General features: G+C 35.6%; 1 protein-coding gene across 1 annotated transcript in view; it reads left to right on the forward strand.

Moving 5' to 3' along the window:
• ERP44 (endoplasmic reticulum protein 44) overlaps positions 1-17,773 on the forward strand; it is a 60,106-nt gene that overhangs the window by 8,341 nt on the left and 33,992 nt on the right. The window contains exons 2-3 of the mRNA XM_019729225.3: positions 14,475-14,547; positions 16,233-16,272. Coding sequence (XP_019584784.1) covers positions 14,475-14,547; positions 16,233-16,272 — 113 coding nt within the window. The remainder of the gene's footprint in view (positions 1-14,474; positions 14,548-16,232; positions 16,273-17,773) is intronic.

The following is a 17,773-nucleotide window of genomic DNA, read 5'->3' on the forward strand; positions in this document are numbered from 1 at the left end:
ACTAAGGGTATAACAAATATTTTTAATTTAGATACTGTGACGAAGGTATTTGGTAAGAACCTACTGGCATATAAGATAGTTTATGATGGGTATTTTAACTTTGATGAAAAAAAGGCCGTCATATTGCTTTTCTAGTCTCATTAATACATCTACAAAGCTCTCCCATTGGGAAAGTGGGTACTTGGTTAGAAACGAAGGGTAAATTGTGTTTTCCAGTCCACAATGCTATAAAGACTTCCTTGATAGGTAGACACTGGTTATTATCTTGAACAAAAGAGTGGTTTAAGGTATATAATAAGATGAGTCCTCAAAAAATAGTTTTAGATCTGAGAAGTATCTAATATTCTGCAGGAAAATAATCAGATCTTCGGTCTTCTCTTTCTCATTTGACGCATGAGGCAAGAGAACCACCTGACTAGATATGACTGAAGTAGTTAATTGTATGTAAGGCCGTTGTGTTTGATGCCTTAGTGAGTCTTTCTTAGCTTACTTTGTTTGGGGAATACTGATTTGTACTGTAGTACTATACTCACTTCCCGGGATCAGCTATAGTTGTTACTTCGAATGCAAAATGGATTGTGATATTGGAGGAAATTAGTAGAGAGCTTGTCTATATTCCCATATGACGATTTTTGAAGCTTATCACTTGTTTTGGAATACTACAGTACTTTGCAGTACAGCAGGTCCTCGAATAATGTCATTTTGTTCAATGTCCTTTCATTACAAAGTTGATGAGATGCAGGTAGGAATTGAACTCTTGTTTGTATCAATGAGCCTGTGGTAAAACTGGTTTCATTATATGTTGTTTCCCTTAAAGTCACAGAACCTATCGATGCCATTCGTGAGGACTTACTGTACTGAGTAAATAAATATCCATGAATATTGTAAAATAGGATAGAAGATATTTTCTTAATGGCTTAAAATGCACTTTTATTCAGGTTGTTTAAATTGTTTCTAGTTTTAGAAGGGAACAAGGGTGTCTTCAGGGTACATTTTCTTCTAAGAGAAATACAGGACACTTGACTTGTATTATTAAAGTTTATGAACCCATTATCAGGACTGGGGTAATTCATATCAGTAAGTTGTTGTTGTTTTTTAGGTAATTAAAGCCAATACCATTCAAACAAGCCAAATGTGTGTGTGAGTATAACCAATTTTTTTTTTCTGGAAATCATTCAAGAATATGAAGAGGCATTTTTCTTTAGATTCTGAAATAATGTTTGTTAATGCCCTGGTTCCTAAGTCCAGAGTGACACGTCATACAAGGAATGGCTAATTTCATCTGTTGGTGGCAGGCAGAGTCTATGTGGTTTTGTTTGATTTGCATACGTGAAAACTTTGAAGTTTGTAGATTGAAAGTTTGTAATTAGAGGAGCTGGTGTCTGCCTTACCGGAGGCTACCAAATATGACTTAACTTTTTAAAAATGATGATTGTGATGTGTTCCAAGGGTAACAGTAGCCTCTTAATTGTGAATTATATGACCCTTAAGTAAGTCTTATGCTCATAATCTTTATAGCATCTCATGCTGTTACCTACCCCATTTCTTTTTTAAATGCTATTTCCCCTTCTTCTTTTATGCTTCAGTAGTTCGTTTTCAGTTTCTTTCTGTTCCTCGCTGGTTGGGGAAAGGGAAAAGGCCTACCTTTAAGAGACAGAAGACAGTAAGGAGGTAAATGTGAATATTCTGTCATGTAGTATCTAAGAGTTTCTCTTCTCCCTTCTCATCACATCTTGTCATCTGGTCATTTTAACCCACAGCTTTTAACTATTGCCTTTTAAAAGATTGGAGTCGCTTGGGAGTCTGTTAGTGTTTTGGTTAGTACATTGGGCTCAGTTACTTTCTTGATGCTTTAGTCCTGGGTATGAAAAGTAGTCAGATACAGTTTCCAAACTCTGTGTGGCAGTTGGTAGAAAGCACCTCCTCACTGTCGGCTGTTTTCTCATTAACTGGGCAAGGCATATAGCTAGTGAAATTGAAATAGATCAGTGGCTACACACATTTTCTCCAAAATAGTCTTACTCCCCCTTTCGGCTCTGCCAGTCACCTAGGTTTATAACTTTGGCTTGTCGAACTTTTCAGCTCTTTAGTTTGTCGTCATGACCTATGTGTCTTTCCTTTGAAAGTTTCCCCAAATTTCCTCCACCCCAGTCCAGGCGCTTCTTTCCCTTCCCTGGATTATCATTGCACTCTCTTAGCTGTATAGTCTTACCTCTCCCCAGTCTCTGTCGTAAAGCGTGGAACACTAATCTTCCTTAAGCCTTGAAATCATTTTGCTCTTCCTTTACTGAGAAGTCTCCATTGGCTTGTTTTCTGCTATAGTAGATGTCAACCCCTCTATCTGGTTTTCTCTTACTCTTCTAACACTCTGCCCCCAACTTACCTAACCTTCCAACTTCATCTTCCAGCACTGCACTTGTGAACTTCCATAGTCAGGCTTTGCTACTCACCTTCATCCTTAGAAACGACTCTGCTCACCTAACCCATACCATATTCTGTGCCTTTTTCTACCTTATGTTTCTAGTATACTTTCTTATAGTACTTGCATCACACAGCTTGTGCTAACTTTTCATGCACAGTCATGAAGCTCTTGAAGGACAGAATGTGCCTTTGAATTCCCTGCAGGCCCTACCTACCTGGCTCAGTGCTTCCATCCGCATGGTTTCTCATCCAAGGACGGCCGTAAGCTTTTGGAAGAGTAGGTGGATATGTTCTTGGTGAGCTGTTCGTGATAGGGTTATGGTGAATGTGTAGAATGGGAAGGTGAACAGATGTTCAGCCCGGTAAGGTCAAACTTTCTAGTGGCCCTACTTTACAGCGGATCACAGTAAGGTAGACATTGCTGTAAGCTGTCTATCGTAGCAAGTGGTCAACCACAGACTACATGGCCATTCTGCCAGGGAAGCTGTCAAGAGGAGTTCTGCATGAGGTAGGAGGGGAATATTATACAATTAGATAAACTAGGGCTCCCTTCAACTTTGTAATTCTAAATAACTACTATTTTGACCTAATAAAGTAGAGGCCAGAGAGGCTGATGAGAATTGAGGGATTAACTAGGGTAATGATAAGAAATTAAACAATAATACTCATAATTTATAGCTGAGTGGTCTTTATAGTTTAGGGTCCTATATTTCAGTGCTCTCTTTACAGCTCATGATGTTGAACACAGAATTTGAAATTATAAAATATATTTCTGTGGCCTTCACACTTGGTCATTTGATTACTGAGAGTTCCATTTAGAAGACTGTCTAGCCTACAGTCTCTTTATCTGAAAACTATTGTTTTGAATTACTAAAAACAAAACGTTCATTGAAACTGCTGCATTCATTTCACATATTGATAAGTAGGAAAATTACGCTCATCCCACAGCAGTAGAGGATGAGAACTTCATCAGATCGAGACTTGCTGTTTTCTCCCTTTTTAAACCTAATCCAGTGGTGAGTACTGTATTTCTTTTTCTTTTCCTTTTTCCTTTTTTTTTTTTTGGTACTCACTCTGTAAATTTGATTGTAAATTGATTTGTCACGTTTTTACTTGGTAGTTTGTGCTAAGGCAGGCTAAGTATTTTTCTCGAGTCTTTTTGAGGTGGGAGTTCTCTTGAATTCTTACTGTATGATGAATTATGTTTTTTTCTATTTAAAAGTAATCCCTTTCACTGTCATAATGGGAGTTCTAGTCACCAAACAAAGATTTTAGAAAATGCCTTCTATTCTAACTGAAAAATACATGTCATTCATGGCCTCTCCCGTTTAAGTAGATTCGCTTCTTTTGTGTTCTCATAGAATTGTTGCATGTCTAAAAATGGAAGAACTTTAAGGTTAGTTGGTTCAGTCTCTTTGTTCATTTAGCAAACATTGTGGAGTTTCTACCATATGCCAAGCACCCTACTAGGTACTAAGGAAACAAATGAATAAAACAATATAAAACCTATACCTCCTTGCCAAAAGTAAAATAAAATAAAGCAAAAAGAAAGGCATTCCCACAGCAAAATAACTTTTTCATTGTAACAGTCTTAGGTTTTTCAGATGCAAGGTTATTAGCACACAACAGGGCTGTAATGGTCAGCATTTCTTGCTAGTGGTATATGTGCTTTGGCAAATACATACATAAGTGGTCGTGACTTCTCTTGTATATGGGTACCAAGGTTACGAAACCTTACTGAGCTCTTTGTACAGTGCTGCCAGTGTAAGCGCATGGTGGCAAGTTCATGAACCGAATTGCCAGACCTCATAAACGTGGTTTGTGCCTCTGTGTTAGTTTCCTAGGGTTGCGGCAACAAATTAACACAAATTTGACGGCTTAACACAAATTTATTCTCTCACAGTTCTGGAAACCGAAAGTCCGAAATCAAGGTGCTGGCAGGGTCACTGTCCCTCTGAAGACTTTACAGGAGAATCTTCTTTGCCTCTTCTAGCTTCTTGAGGATCCTTGGCTTATAGACACATCATTTCAATCTCTACCTCCATCTTTATATCGTCTTCTCCTCTATGTGTCTGTGTGTCTTCTCCTCTGCTTTGAAGGGCACCAGTCAGTAGATCTTGTGCCCACCCTAACTCCAGGATGATTTTATCTTGAGGTCGATAACTGATTATATCTGCAAGAACCCTTTTTCAAATAAGGTTACATTCTAAAGTTCTGGCTGACGTGAATTTTGGGGGACCCTGTTCAACCACGTCAGCCTATATGGTTTTTTTTTTCTCCAAATCTACATTTACCTAGATCAGTAGGCAGGAAGAAATAAGCTATTTGTGTGCATCTGTGTACATCTCAAATGTTATTCCTTAGATTAGAAAACAATAAAAGTAGTGAATTAAGTACATTTGTTACCACATGAAACTAATAAAAATAGAAAAGAAAAGAAGTACTTTTGTTACATAAAGGTATTTAGGAAAATAACTTCATTTGCATTAATAATGACATTAGAAATAGTACTTTTAAAAAATATGCTTTGTTTTTTAGAGCAATTTTTGGTTCACAGCAGTGTTGAGGGCAAGGCATAGAGATTTCCTGTCTGTTCCCTGTCCCCACACATGCACAGCCTGCCCGATTAGCAACATCCCCTGCAGAGTGGGGCATCTGTTACAGTGGGTGAGCCTACATTAACGCATCGTTATTACCCAGAGTCCATAGTTCCATTAGGATTCACTCTTGGTATACGTTCTATGGGTTTGAACAAATGTGTAATGACAGGTACTTATCATTGCAATATCATGCAAAGTGGTTTCACTGGCCTAAAAATCCTCTGTGCTCTACTGATGCATCCATCTCTCCCCTCTAAACTCTGGCCACTGATCTTTTTACTATCTCCATAGTTTTGCTTTTTCCCCCTTGTTCCTCATATAATCCCGTATAGTTGGAAACAAACAGTATGTAGCCTTTTTAGAGTACCTTCTTTCGCTTACTAATACACATTTAAGTTTCCGCTGTATCTTTTCATGGCTTGATAGTTTATTTCTTTTTAATGCTAAATAATATTTCATTGTGTGGATATACCACAGCTTATCTGTTTGCCCATTGAAGGACATCTTGGTTGCTTCCACGTTTTGGCAATTATGAATAAAGCTGCCATAAACATCCATGTGCAGGTTTTTGTGTGGACATAGTTCTCATTTCCTTTGAGTAGATACCAAGGAGTGTGATTGCTGGACTGTATGGTAAAGAGTATGTTTAGTTTTGTAAGAAACGGCCAAACTGTCTTCCAAAGTGGCTGTGTCATTTGCATCCCCACCAGCAATGAATTCGAGTTTCTGTTGCTCCACATCCTCGCCAGCATTTGGTGTTGTCATTGTTCTGGAATTTGGCCATTTAAGAAGTACGTAATGGTATCTCATTTTAATTTGCATTTCCCTGATGACATATGATGTGGCTCATCTTTTCTTATGCTTATTTGCCATGTGTATGTCTTTGGTGAGGTGTCTGTTGAGGTCTTTGGTCCATTTTCTAATCAGGTTGTTTGTTTTCTTATTGTGGAGTTTTAAGAGTTCTTTGTATATTTTGGGTAACAGTCATTTATCAGATATGTCTTTTCTTAATATTTTCAGTCTGTGGCTTGTCATCTTACTCTTTTGACAGTGTCTTTTGCAGAGCAGACATTTTTAATTTTAATGAAGTCCAGCTCATCAATTCATTTTTTCATGGATCATGCCTTTGGTGTTATATCTAAAAAGTCGTCACCAAACCCAAGATCATCTAGATTTTCTCCTGTGTTATCATCTAAGAGTTTTATAGTTTTGTGTTTTTACATTTGGGTCTGTGATCCATTTTGAGTTAATTTTTATTAAATGTGTAGGGTCTGTATCTTGATTCTGGTTTTTTTTTGTTTTTGTTTTTTTTGCTTGAGGTGTCCAGTTGTTTTAGTACCATTGTAGAAAAGACTGTCTTTTCTCCATTGTATTGCCTTTGCTCCTTTGTCAAAAAGATCAGTTGATTCCATTTCTGGGCTCTCTACTTTTTCTCCATTGATTTTGTATTCCTTTGCCAGTACCTCAGTGGTCTTGATTACCATAACTTTATAGTGAGTTTTGAAGTCGGGTAGTGTCAGTCTCCAATTTTGTTCTTGTCCTTCAATACCGTGTTGGTTATTTTGGGTCTTTTGCCTTTCCATGTAATCTTTAGTCAGTTTCTCAATAGCCACGATAAATAACTTGCTGGAATTTTGATTGAGTTTGCATTGAATCTCTAGATCAAGTTGGGAACAACTGATCTCTTGGCAATTTTGAGTTTTCCTATCCATAAACATGGAATAACTATCCATATATTTAGTTTTTCTTTGATTTCATTCATCAGAATTTTGTAGTTTTCCTCGTATAGATCTTGTACATATTTTGTTAGATTTATACTAGGTATTTCATTTTTTGGGGGGTGCCAAGTTAAATGGTACTGTGTTTTGAATTTCAAATTTTACTTGTTTATTGCTGGTATATAGAAAAGTAATTGACTTTTGCATGTTAATGTTGTCTTTTGCAACCAAAATTCCAGGAATTTTTTTGTCAGTTCTTTTGGATTTTCTCCATAGATCTTTATGTCAAAGACCATTTTATTTCTTCCTTCCCAATCCATATGTTTTATTTCCTTTACATGTCTTATTGCATTAGTTAGGATATCCAGTATGATCTTGAAAAAAAATCGAATGAGAAGACATCCTTGCCTTGTACCTGATCTTAGGGGGAATGCTTCAAGTTTCTCACCATTAAGTATGGTGTGGGTTTTTTGGTAAATGTTCATTAACAAGTTGTGGAAGTTCTTCTCTAGTCCTACTTTACTGAGAGTATCGTGAATAGGTATTGGATTTTGCCAAATGCTTTTTCTACATGTATTGATATGATTATATGATTTGTTGATGTGATGGATTATATTAAATGATTTTCAAATGCTGAACTGGATTTTCATACCTGGGATAAAGCCCACGTGGTCATGATGTATAATTCTTTTTATTCATTGTTGGATTTGATTTGCTAGTATCTTTTTGAGGATTTTTGCATCTATGTTCATAAGAGATACTAGTTTGTAGGTTTCTTATAATGTTTTTGTCTGATTTTGGTATTAGGGTAACATTGGTATCATAGAATGAGTTAGGAAGTGTTTTCTCTACTTCTGTCTTCTGAATGAGATTGAAGAGAATTAGTGTAATTTCTTCCTTAAATGTTTGGTCAAATTCAGTAGTGAATCCATCTGGGCTTGGTGCTTTCTATTTTGAAAGGTTATTAATATTGTTTCAATTTCTTATTCAATAAATATAGGCCTATTAAGATAGTCTATTTCTTCTTGGGTGAGTTTTGGTAGATTGTGTCATTCAAGGAATTGGTTCATTTCTTCTAAGTTATCAAATTTGTGGGCACAGAGCAGTTCATAGTATTCCTTGGTATTCTTTACTGTCTATTGAATCTGTAGTGATGTCCCTCCTTTCATTTCTGATATTATTGATTGCTAATTGTGCCAATGCTTAATACGTCTTTCTTTTCCTCTATCGCATGGCAACTAAGAAAAGGGAGACAGAAGTGCGCAAGGGAGATAGATTCTTAAATTCAGATTTCATTTTAACAAACCTTGGTCAATACCTGATTACTTTTTTGGTAGAAGTGCTTAGAAAGCTAAAATACTACATGATAGTGATGGAGGTCATGAGATAATGACTGTTGGTATATATGAAAGGTTAGATACTGTTACTGGGGGATTTTAGACCAAATGAGGGACAGAGAAATCCATTTGCTTTACATATTTAACTAAAACAGTATGTGGCATACGGGGCAGCATTAAAGATTCTTTTAATGACGATTTAATTAGGATAGGTATCTGAGCAAGTATGACCTTTCAAGGACTACTTCTGATTGACATTTAGAATTGGTTGGTTAAAAGTAACCAAACAAATGGTTACACAAATTATAAAAGTAAGCAGTGGATCAATACATTAGGCACATACAATAATGGAATCATTTTTGGATTCAGTAATCACAGTATTTTACTAGAATGTGTAGTATTCAGGAATAAGAAACTAGAAAACCTGAAAGTCATTCTAGAACTAAGTTAATGTGGAAAATAAGACACCAAAGATTTCACTGAAGAACAGTTTTTCATTGAAGGCTGTTGACTCACCAAAAAATAGTCAGGGTCATTTGTTAGTAGTGAAATAAAGGCATTCTTTGACATGTGTAGGAGATATTTTCTTCACATTCTGCTGTGTAGAAATGCATATGCCACCTGGAGAAGCTGGTAATAAGAGAGTTAAAGAATTTAAATTATACAATTTAAGAGATATCACAGTCTACTTGGTATAAACCTTGAAAAAATTTTTAACAGTGAAAACATTGGTATTTTAGTTCACTCTCTTATATGGTATGTTGGCTTTCTTCCCCATTTCTCTATGAGTACTTCCTTTTTCTCCCAAATAAACTGGTTGTATTCACGGGTTGCTTGTCACGGGATCCACTTCTAGAGGGAGCCCCAATGAAGATAGGCTGTCATTTTTTCTATAAAATTTTCTGTATTTTAACATGGCTGCTTGCATCCTCATGGTGTCATTTTACATGTTCTTCTGTATTCATTGTTTTCTATACACTAGTTCTTAGGCTTGATTAGATTGAGATCAGGTTCAGTTTTGGGGGGGTTAAGAATACGTCACAAGTAGTGCTTTCTATTTCCTATTGCATCTTATCAAGAAGCATTAATATCTGGTTGTCCCACTTTTAGAGATATTAAGATTGTTCAATAACTGTCAATGCATTTGTTCTGCATTAAGATTAACTCAAAGTTTTTTTAAAAGCCTAGTCAAAAAGGAAGTATGACATATATGTAATTCTCATTGTTCAGTGCCCAGCACTTTTCTTCTTTTAAGAATAGATAATAACTTTGCTGGAATTGTGGATGACTCTTAAAATGCTTGAGAGAATCTTCTCGCGATTGTAATCTGAAAGTGAAATTGTTAAATTTGATGATCTTGCCAGATGTACTGCAAACATCTATATATATTATTCACACCCCTATCTCCAGTGCCTAGCATGTAATAGATGACTCAGTGAAATATTTGTGGGACGAATGAGTGACCTAACAAAAGAATGTATGTACTGACATGTATATAGATTCTCTTAAAGGAACTCACTTTCACTATGCATCCTGGGCAAGCATTACAGTGTAGCACAAAGAGCAGTCGTAATTTTTTCCTGGCATCCACTCGTGTGTATTTGTTCTGGACTGCTACTTATAAGATCCAGTGCAAGGTACTAATTGGGAAACCATGACGAAAGAAACAATGTCACAAACATGTATTCTTCCCCCACCACCCTCAGATTCCAGAGTGTGTATAGAAAAAGAAGTAAACAATTCTCACTTGAATTTTCTCTCAGTTCCCATGCTTTGTTAGTACCGCCATTGCTAGAAGTTTGGATTTCAGAGGAATAGTATGGGGTGAATTTAAGAGAAAAGTCTTGGTTCATTCCTGGTTCTGAAAATCTTTTTATAACAAGACCATTCTTCTCTGAAGGTCAGAGAAGTACAGTGTCTATTCCAGGTAGATTAGTTCATCCCATTTTTAGAATACAGTGAAGAACAAAACACAGATGGCTTCAGTTTTTAATGGAAATCCATGCATGATCAAATAACTGATATGCAGGCGAAAGTATGAATTGCAACAATTTATTTTTATTTTCTATGGTTTTTACTAGCAGAATTTGAGTTTAGGGATTATATTATCTATATTTGACTTATTATTATTTTTGCATAGAATTTGTTTTACCAAACATGTCTGCGCTTACCATATTTTGAGTTATTTAAGGAAGAATGTTGTTAATTCTAATGGTTCTTTACAAAGCAGATTAGTTCTGACTTGTTTTAAATGGGTTGCACTGATATTATAGGAAGGTTGGTCGTATCACTGAGCAATGTAAGGGTTAAAGAAGCTTCCCAGTGTTATTCTGTACTTAGTCCTGTTTTCCCCCTCTTTGAACTTCTAGTTCATTGTAATGCCTCTGGGAACACTAACAGTGAGATGTGCCTTGACTGATACTCAGCTGCGAGGCTCTTACAGTGCCTGTCAGCCTCAGCTTCTTTTCTCCCGGCACCTTTCATATCTCTCATCTCTGTGCAGCCATCTGCAAATCTCTACGCTTCTGTCGCTTGCCAGCTTGATGCACAACTGAGAGGGAGAGAAGTGGCCCAGGGAGGAGAAGCAGTCTGGGTCCCGTGTGTTGGAACTTCAGGTTGGAGGCTGATTTGTCAATCCGGGTTAGAAATGGAAGGGAGCTGTTGCCTGGTACCTTACTTATTTCTTACTGTAGGAGACACCTAGTTCGTAAAGGGCTTTGAGAATCTTCCAACAGAAAAAAGCAGGTAAAGGAAAGATTTCACAAGAGTACACTAAGCTATTACTGAAGAATGCCCTGCAGGTGTAATGCCAGTGGAGAACAGGAATGCCACAGGGAAGGAAACATTCTCTATTGATGCTTCTGTTTTATGCCAATAATTTTGATGTAGAAGTGTATTCAAACAGAAGGCAGTATACTTTCAAAAATTAACATACATGTAAATTTCCAATAAGATCGAATATTCCACATATTTCTAAAATCACAGTAATTTGCATTTTAGTGCAGAATTCTCACATATGAGTTTTACTTGTTCTTGTGTTCATATTTGAGGACCAAAAACATGGTACAGAGTTTAAAATGAGTTCACATGCTTGTTTGTAGAGTAAAACAAGCCTACGTTTACCCTTTTTCTATCTTTATGGAGTAGGCGAGGCTTTTCAGAAAGAGAAGGCATTTTCTACCAGGAAAACCACACCGTGCTCTTTAGAAGAGAGAATCAGAGCTGGAAGGATGGATTATGCAGTAGTGGTAAAGAGGACTCCAGGTAGAAGAAACCATGTACGCAGAGATGGAAGCAGAAAAATTGTGGGACATGTTTTGGGGAAAAGCAGCTGGCTGCTAGGTGGCTTCAAAAATGCTATGGAAATAGCCCTAGTGTACTGGCATCATCACTAGGCAGCCAGGTGGTCATGGAAGGGACGGGGAAATTTCAGAAAAGAGAAGCTTTTTAGTTCCCAAAGATACCGCAATATTTAAAAACCATCTAATGGAAGAAAATATTCTTTACTTGCTGAAGAAGTTCCTGTTTAAAGCTAGCCTGTCACTTTATTTTTTTAAAATCAATTTGGATGCAATATTTACTATTTCACTGATGTACCTTTCATATAATATATCACTAGACATATCTCATTGGAGAGCTGTTATAAACATTGGAATGTTTAATTTGGTACAATAAATGCATGTGGAAGGAATTATCTAATGAATTATAGATGACTGGAGATGCCTCTTAGTTTTCTTGGCAAGAAAATAAGCTAATGAACTGAAAAGAATGACCAATTTGTAAAATAGTTCATGTTTATGTCTATATTTTTATATATTGTCTGAATATTCCATCATTAGAGGCTGTATTCTCTCTCCATGACTAGTAGTAAGGTCTCTATTCAAAATTTCTGTGTAGGTTTTTGTTGTTTCTTTTTAAAAATTTTTAAATTACTTCAAGTCTAAATTAAAAAATTAAATTAATGATTACCCTCTTCTTGGTTTAGAGCTACTTTTATTAATACTTAAGCACTATAGCATTTGACACATAAAGATGTTTCCCCAGGAGAATCTTGTTTCTGCCCAGGGCTGACATGAAAAGAAGCAATTTGTCAGACTCGTGGAGCTTGCTAACAATTCAAATAAACAACCTGTCTTTCCCTTCATACTGCATATTAACAGAAATGGTAATGATAAAACGCCTCCTTTACACCCTATGGGGAGGAGTGATTATTGGGTCAGAGACAGTTTTCTTGCTGTAGGCCTTCTTAAACACAGCGTTAGCTGGCTAGTCTTATCAGTTGCATGCTTATTAGTACAATGTTTCTTAAGTAATTGTTATCCATTTAATATAGGCAAATTGATGGTTGCCTCATTTTTGTCATTACCTAGCACGTAAAAAGAAGTTAAGTTTAGAGTATAGTTCTCTGTGAACATATTTTGATAGGTAATAACTATTCAAAAATGGGCTTCCTTGGATTATACAACTGAAAACCATTATTATATCTTCATTTTCCACGTTTCTCCCCTCATTATGCCACTTCTAGTTTGAGAGCTCCTTGAGGTAGAGCACACCTTGCCTAATACATTTGTGCCCTCAGTGCCTAGTAGCTACTCTATAAATGACTATTGAGTTATTTAATGACTTGACTTTGATAATGACCAACTTTGTTGCTTTGTGATACTGTTTTTGCATCATCGTCTTGAATTTTTCTTCAATACACAATCTACTCTAAAATCTTGATGACCAATAAATCTTGATGACAACAGGCCCAAAAAGGAGTCACTTATGTCAAGCTCCACATCACCAAACTAAGAATTACAGTTTCAGTTCTTCTAGAAATGGAATCTTAAACCAGTCAATCAGGAATTGCCTAATCAGCATTAGTTAGGTCATCTGCCTGGTAGATCCCTGCCATGCCCTAAAGGAAAGTAAGTTTTCAGTAACCAACTCACTTGTTTGCCTAGTATAACTTTCTTGTTCCCACTCTCTTCTCCCTATAAATGTCATTTTGTACAGCTCCTTGAAGCTCCTTTCTGTCTACTGGACTGGATGCTGCCTGATTTGAATTGATATTTGCTCAAAATCAGCTCTTAAGAATTTTAATATGCCTCAGCTTATCTTTTAAAGGTTAAACAGTTATCTGGGGCTAGTCATACACTGATGAGGGGAGGATCTGTTAATTGAGATGTGGATAGTAAGTAAGGACTAATGAGGGAAGTGTGATCTTTACAATTAATTTTTGAGGTATTGAGAATAATGAAATTAGTTATGTAAGTCAAATATTCAGGGATTTTAAGTTCTCTATCTTTTCGGAGAGTATAATTTATTAGTTGTTAGAATACTATTAGCTACATTATTATGGTAACTTGAAAATAAGATGTTATTTTTAGGCTTTTTCTAAGAAACAAATAAATTTATAGAAATATTTAAAATAACTAGTTGGGCTTATTTACATGCTAGTATCAACGTATCTCTTTATATCATTTAGAAATGGAATTGTTGGTGAATTATAAAATTTTTGAGTTGTAACTGTTACGAGTACTGAAGTGACCATGAAATGGGTAGACAAGGGAGGAGTCTTTAATATTAATCTTAATCAGGGCCTGACATTAGTTGTCAATCAATACCAATGGTTCAGTGAATAAATTTCCACATGCAAACTCTGGCTTGAACAAAAACTGTGTAGGCATCAAAAAACACATAGTGTGTCAAAGATGGAAGCTAAAGATAAAATACACTAAATAGTACTTTTAAAAATAAATTAACAGTTGCTAGTTTAGTTTTAAAATTTTATCTTTTCTTTGTTTTGCAGGTAGCAAACTGAGATTTTCTTTGATAAACTTGAACTTTGGGTAGACAAGTTAAAGTGAGAGCAAAACATTCTTATTCTCTTTTTTAATAGCCTCTCACTTAACACATTGTTACCACCAGTAAGTGAAGATGAAGCGAGAAGGGCTTTTAGGGTCACAATTTGAAAGACTTTCTTGAATTCGCTTCATTTTGTTCTGTTTTAGAAACAAGGTGGGCTAGAACCAGCAAACTTAGCTTTGCTTTTATATTCCTTCAAAACTGATAATCATCTGGCACATTTTTTCTTATGGTGCAGTAGAGATGAAGTTGAAAGTATTAAAACAGTGAGTGAAACTCTCAATTCACTTGTTTAGAAACAATCTCTTTTATATATTTGGAAGTATAGGAAGTCTTATTTGACCAGTTTTCAGGCTTGAGAAGTTGTACTTCTCCAATTTCATTGATCTAGTGAAGGGTTTGAATCCATAATAAAGATTAAAACCAATTGATGGATGATTTTGTGACTAACAAATGGAACCAACTTTATTAATACATTTTCTGTTTAGACTTTCGTTATTTGCCTTTGGTGGAAACATTTATTAATTTCATTGTTTTGAAATTTCCAGGTAACTTGGGTTTTTACTCCTGTAACAACAGAAATAACAAGTCTTGATACAGAGAATATAGATGACATTTTAAGTAAGTACTATGATATTTTTAAAGTACACTTTTTTCTTTATAAAGAGTTTATATACAAAAACAAAATAAAATCTCAATCATCTAGAACAATTGAGGAGCTGGTGTTCTGATTAATTCCATGGTTTAACAGCACTGAATCAACAGCACTTTTGGTTTTAATTTTTAGGATAATTTCTTAAAATATGTAAGTCTACTTTCCTGTGTTACAAGTAAAAACTTGTAGTCTTGTTTTATTTCTTTGCCGTGCCTGAAGTACCATTCTTAACAATTCATAAAGTATTTTGCTAAAGCCTTCGTAGAGGCCAACATTTGTCACTATGCAGTATTAAATGTTAATGACTTTAGGACACAGCTAGAATTTTCTTTTTTAACTTTTAGCTAAATCACTTATTCTGATCTCTTTTATTGTCATTGGTCCAATTAAGTTCAATAGAGTTTTACTGAGCGCTTTGTTCGCAGTGCCCTTGTAGATACAATTAACTTTGGGGAACACATTTCTTGTTCTTAAAAGTAGTAGAGGAGAGGTGAAGACATGGTTGATGGAAGATCACAACTTGGGAGAATTTAAGAAAATGTACAGTGTGTATAAATTGTTTTTTTAAGCACTCCATTTCAACCCACTGATTTGAGCATTAAAAAAACAAAAATAATAGAAGTAAGAGGAGTTTATTCATTGAGCATCATACAGTGTTTTGTGTTTTTGGAACTTGTTTTAAATGCTAAAAGTCTATTCTCACATTATGGGGATATCTTTAAGGCAATGGTTCTACAAACTATAGCATATACCAGAACCACCAGGAGGATTTATTAATATCTGTACTGCAGACCTAGCCCCAGTTTCTGATAGGAACTGCTGGACTCACCCAGGAATTTGCATTTCTGTTAAGTTCCTACGTGATGCTGGTGCTTCTTGGTCTAGGGACCACTGTCTGTGAACTTAGAGTGAATAAGCAAGTGGATAAAAAGTGCTTTGAAGGTTAAAAAAAAGAAGAAGAGAATTGAAGCTCACATAGTCTCATTTCCTTTAATCTTCCAAATTCTAGAATATCTTTGTGTTTTATTTTTGTGAGTACCTGAGGAGTTTCTGTTTGTCTGTATTAGGTTTAGGGGAAAGGAACATAACTTTCTCATGTCTTCATCCTATGCAAATGATACTAAGTTATTTTTGCAACAGAGAATAACTGTTAAGTGGATAGGAACCAAAAAAGGTAACATTTTTACCCAACACTATTATAGATTACTTATTATAACCAAGTGGGGCATCTCAGTTTCATAATGGAGGTCTCGTCTGTGAAATAGGATTTTACTTGCAAAGCTAATTTTGTTATTCATAAATATAGAAGGTCATAAATAGATTATTAAAATCCAGATCATCTTATTTCACTTTATAAGAGTAGGCTGTTTAGTAGCTCACTTGCCTTATCTGGGTCTGATTCCTCTTTTGTTTTACATTCATTTCAGGAAGGTATAAAGATGGAGGATATAGAGTAAAGGAATAGGGACTCCCACAAATTATAAGGCATCCATGTATGGGTTTTTGAGCAAGAGGTAACTTAATTGCTATTGTTTATTTTTAATGGATCTTTACAATGGAAAAAGACCATGATGAAACCATATCTTGAATTATGTCAAAATTATGTAGACACAAATAACTTAGGTTGTTTGGTTTTGTTTTTCAATTGCAGATAATGCTGATGTTGCTTTAGTAAATTTTTATGCTGACTGGTAAGTAATAATCTTATTTTTGTGGTTTAACTTGGTAAAAGTGAATTTTTCTTTGCTTCCTAGGAAGGGGTGAGTGGGGAAGCCTTTTTCTTTTGTGAGACAGTATTCCATCCACAGAATCACTTTAGGTTCATTCACAATTTGAGCATAATTTGAGCATTTGTGTTTTAAGCAAGAAATATACCTGATTGCATTATCCCACATCTTAAAGTAAAAGCAGGTAACAACACAAAGATTCAAATCTCTCTCTCTCTCTCTCTCTCTCTCTCTCTCTCTCTCTCTCTCTCTCTCTCTCTCACACACACACACACACACACACACGTACATGTTTCAATTCTGTATTTTTCCTGACTGTGGCGATAGGGCAGTGTTTGGCAAGTTTAGAAGGAAAAAGAATGTTGAAATTTTTATAATATATGGTGATGGAAGGAGAACTGACTCTGGGTGGTAAACACACAATGTGATATATAAATGATGTATTATAGAATTGTACACTTGAAACCTATGTAATTTCACCCCAATAATAATAATAATAAAATAAATTTTTAAATATGTACCATCTACTACTACTTCTAGGAAGCCTTTATTCATTCTCCTGTCTGCATCACATTCTGTCTTCTGTGTTCATATAGTACCCTATGTACTACTTTCTTTTCCTTGCTACATTGTTCTGTCTTTTATCTTTGTTTGTGTCCTAGCAAGCAAACTCTGAAGGCAGAGATATCTTACTTAGTACTCCGAGCATCTAGAGCAAGGGCATAATATGTGATAGATGTTAAATAATGTGGCATGGGGACAGGAAGAAGGCAGTTTCAACTAGAGAGAAGCTTGAAACACTCACATAATCTTTATTCCTAGACAACCTGTATCTTCTTTGACCCTTTTAGGTTTACCACCTACTAGTTACCATTACCCTATTTCAGGCCATAGTCCTGCAATTTACCTAGATTCCAGCGACAATGTCCTAATTTATTTTCTGTGCCTCTAGTCTTATGTGTCTCCATTCTATTCTCTACAAAGTAATCCAGAGTGGTCTTTCCTAAAATGAAAATTGGGTCAGTTTACACCGCCTCTTAAAATTGGTGGTAGAAGGAGAACTGACTCTGGGTGGCGAACACACAATGTGATATATAGATGATGTATTACAGAATTGTACACTTGAAACCTATGTAGTGTTAACTAACCATTGTCACCCCAATAAATTTTATTAAAAAGAAATCTTTAAATGGTTTCCTGTTACCTTTAGGTAAGTCTCTTACCTGATACCTGGTCCCTTCCTACCTTTACAGCCAAATGTCTTGCCTCTCTGTATTTCCATATTTCTTTTCTAGTTTTACTAAATGTCTTTCAGTTTCTGTAGTAGTCTAGAGTTTTCATCTTGTACTTTAAGTCGTGGTATTTTCTCTGTCTGAATGGATCACTCTTCTCTCACCGACTTACTTACCTAGTTAAGTTTTAATCATCTTTCAAGTCTTAGATTAGATGTCTTTCTCCAGGTCAC

The sequence above is a fragment of the Rhinolophus sinicus genome, chromosome 16, assembly GCF_057876585.1.
Source record: "Rhinolophus sinicus isolate RSI-liver-muscle chromosome 16, RSI-T2T, whole genome shotgun sequence".
Taxonomy (NCBI): Eukaryota; Metazoa; Chordata; class Mammalia; order Chiroptera; family Rhinolophidae; genus Rhinolophus; species Rhinolophus sinicus.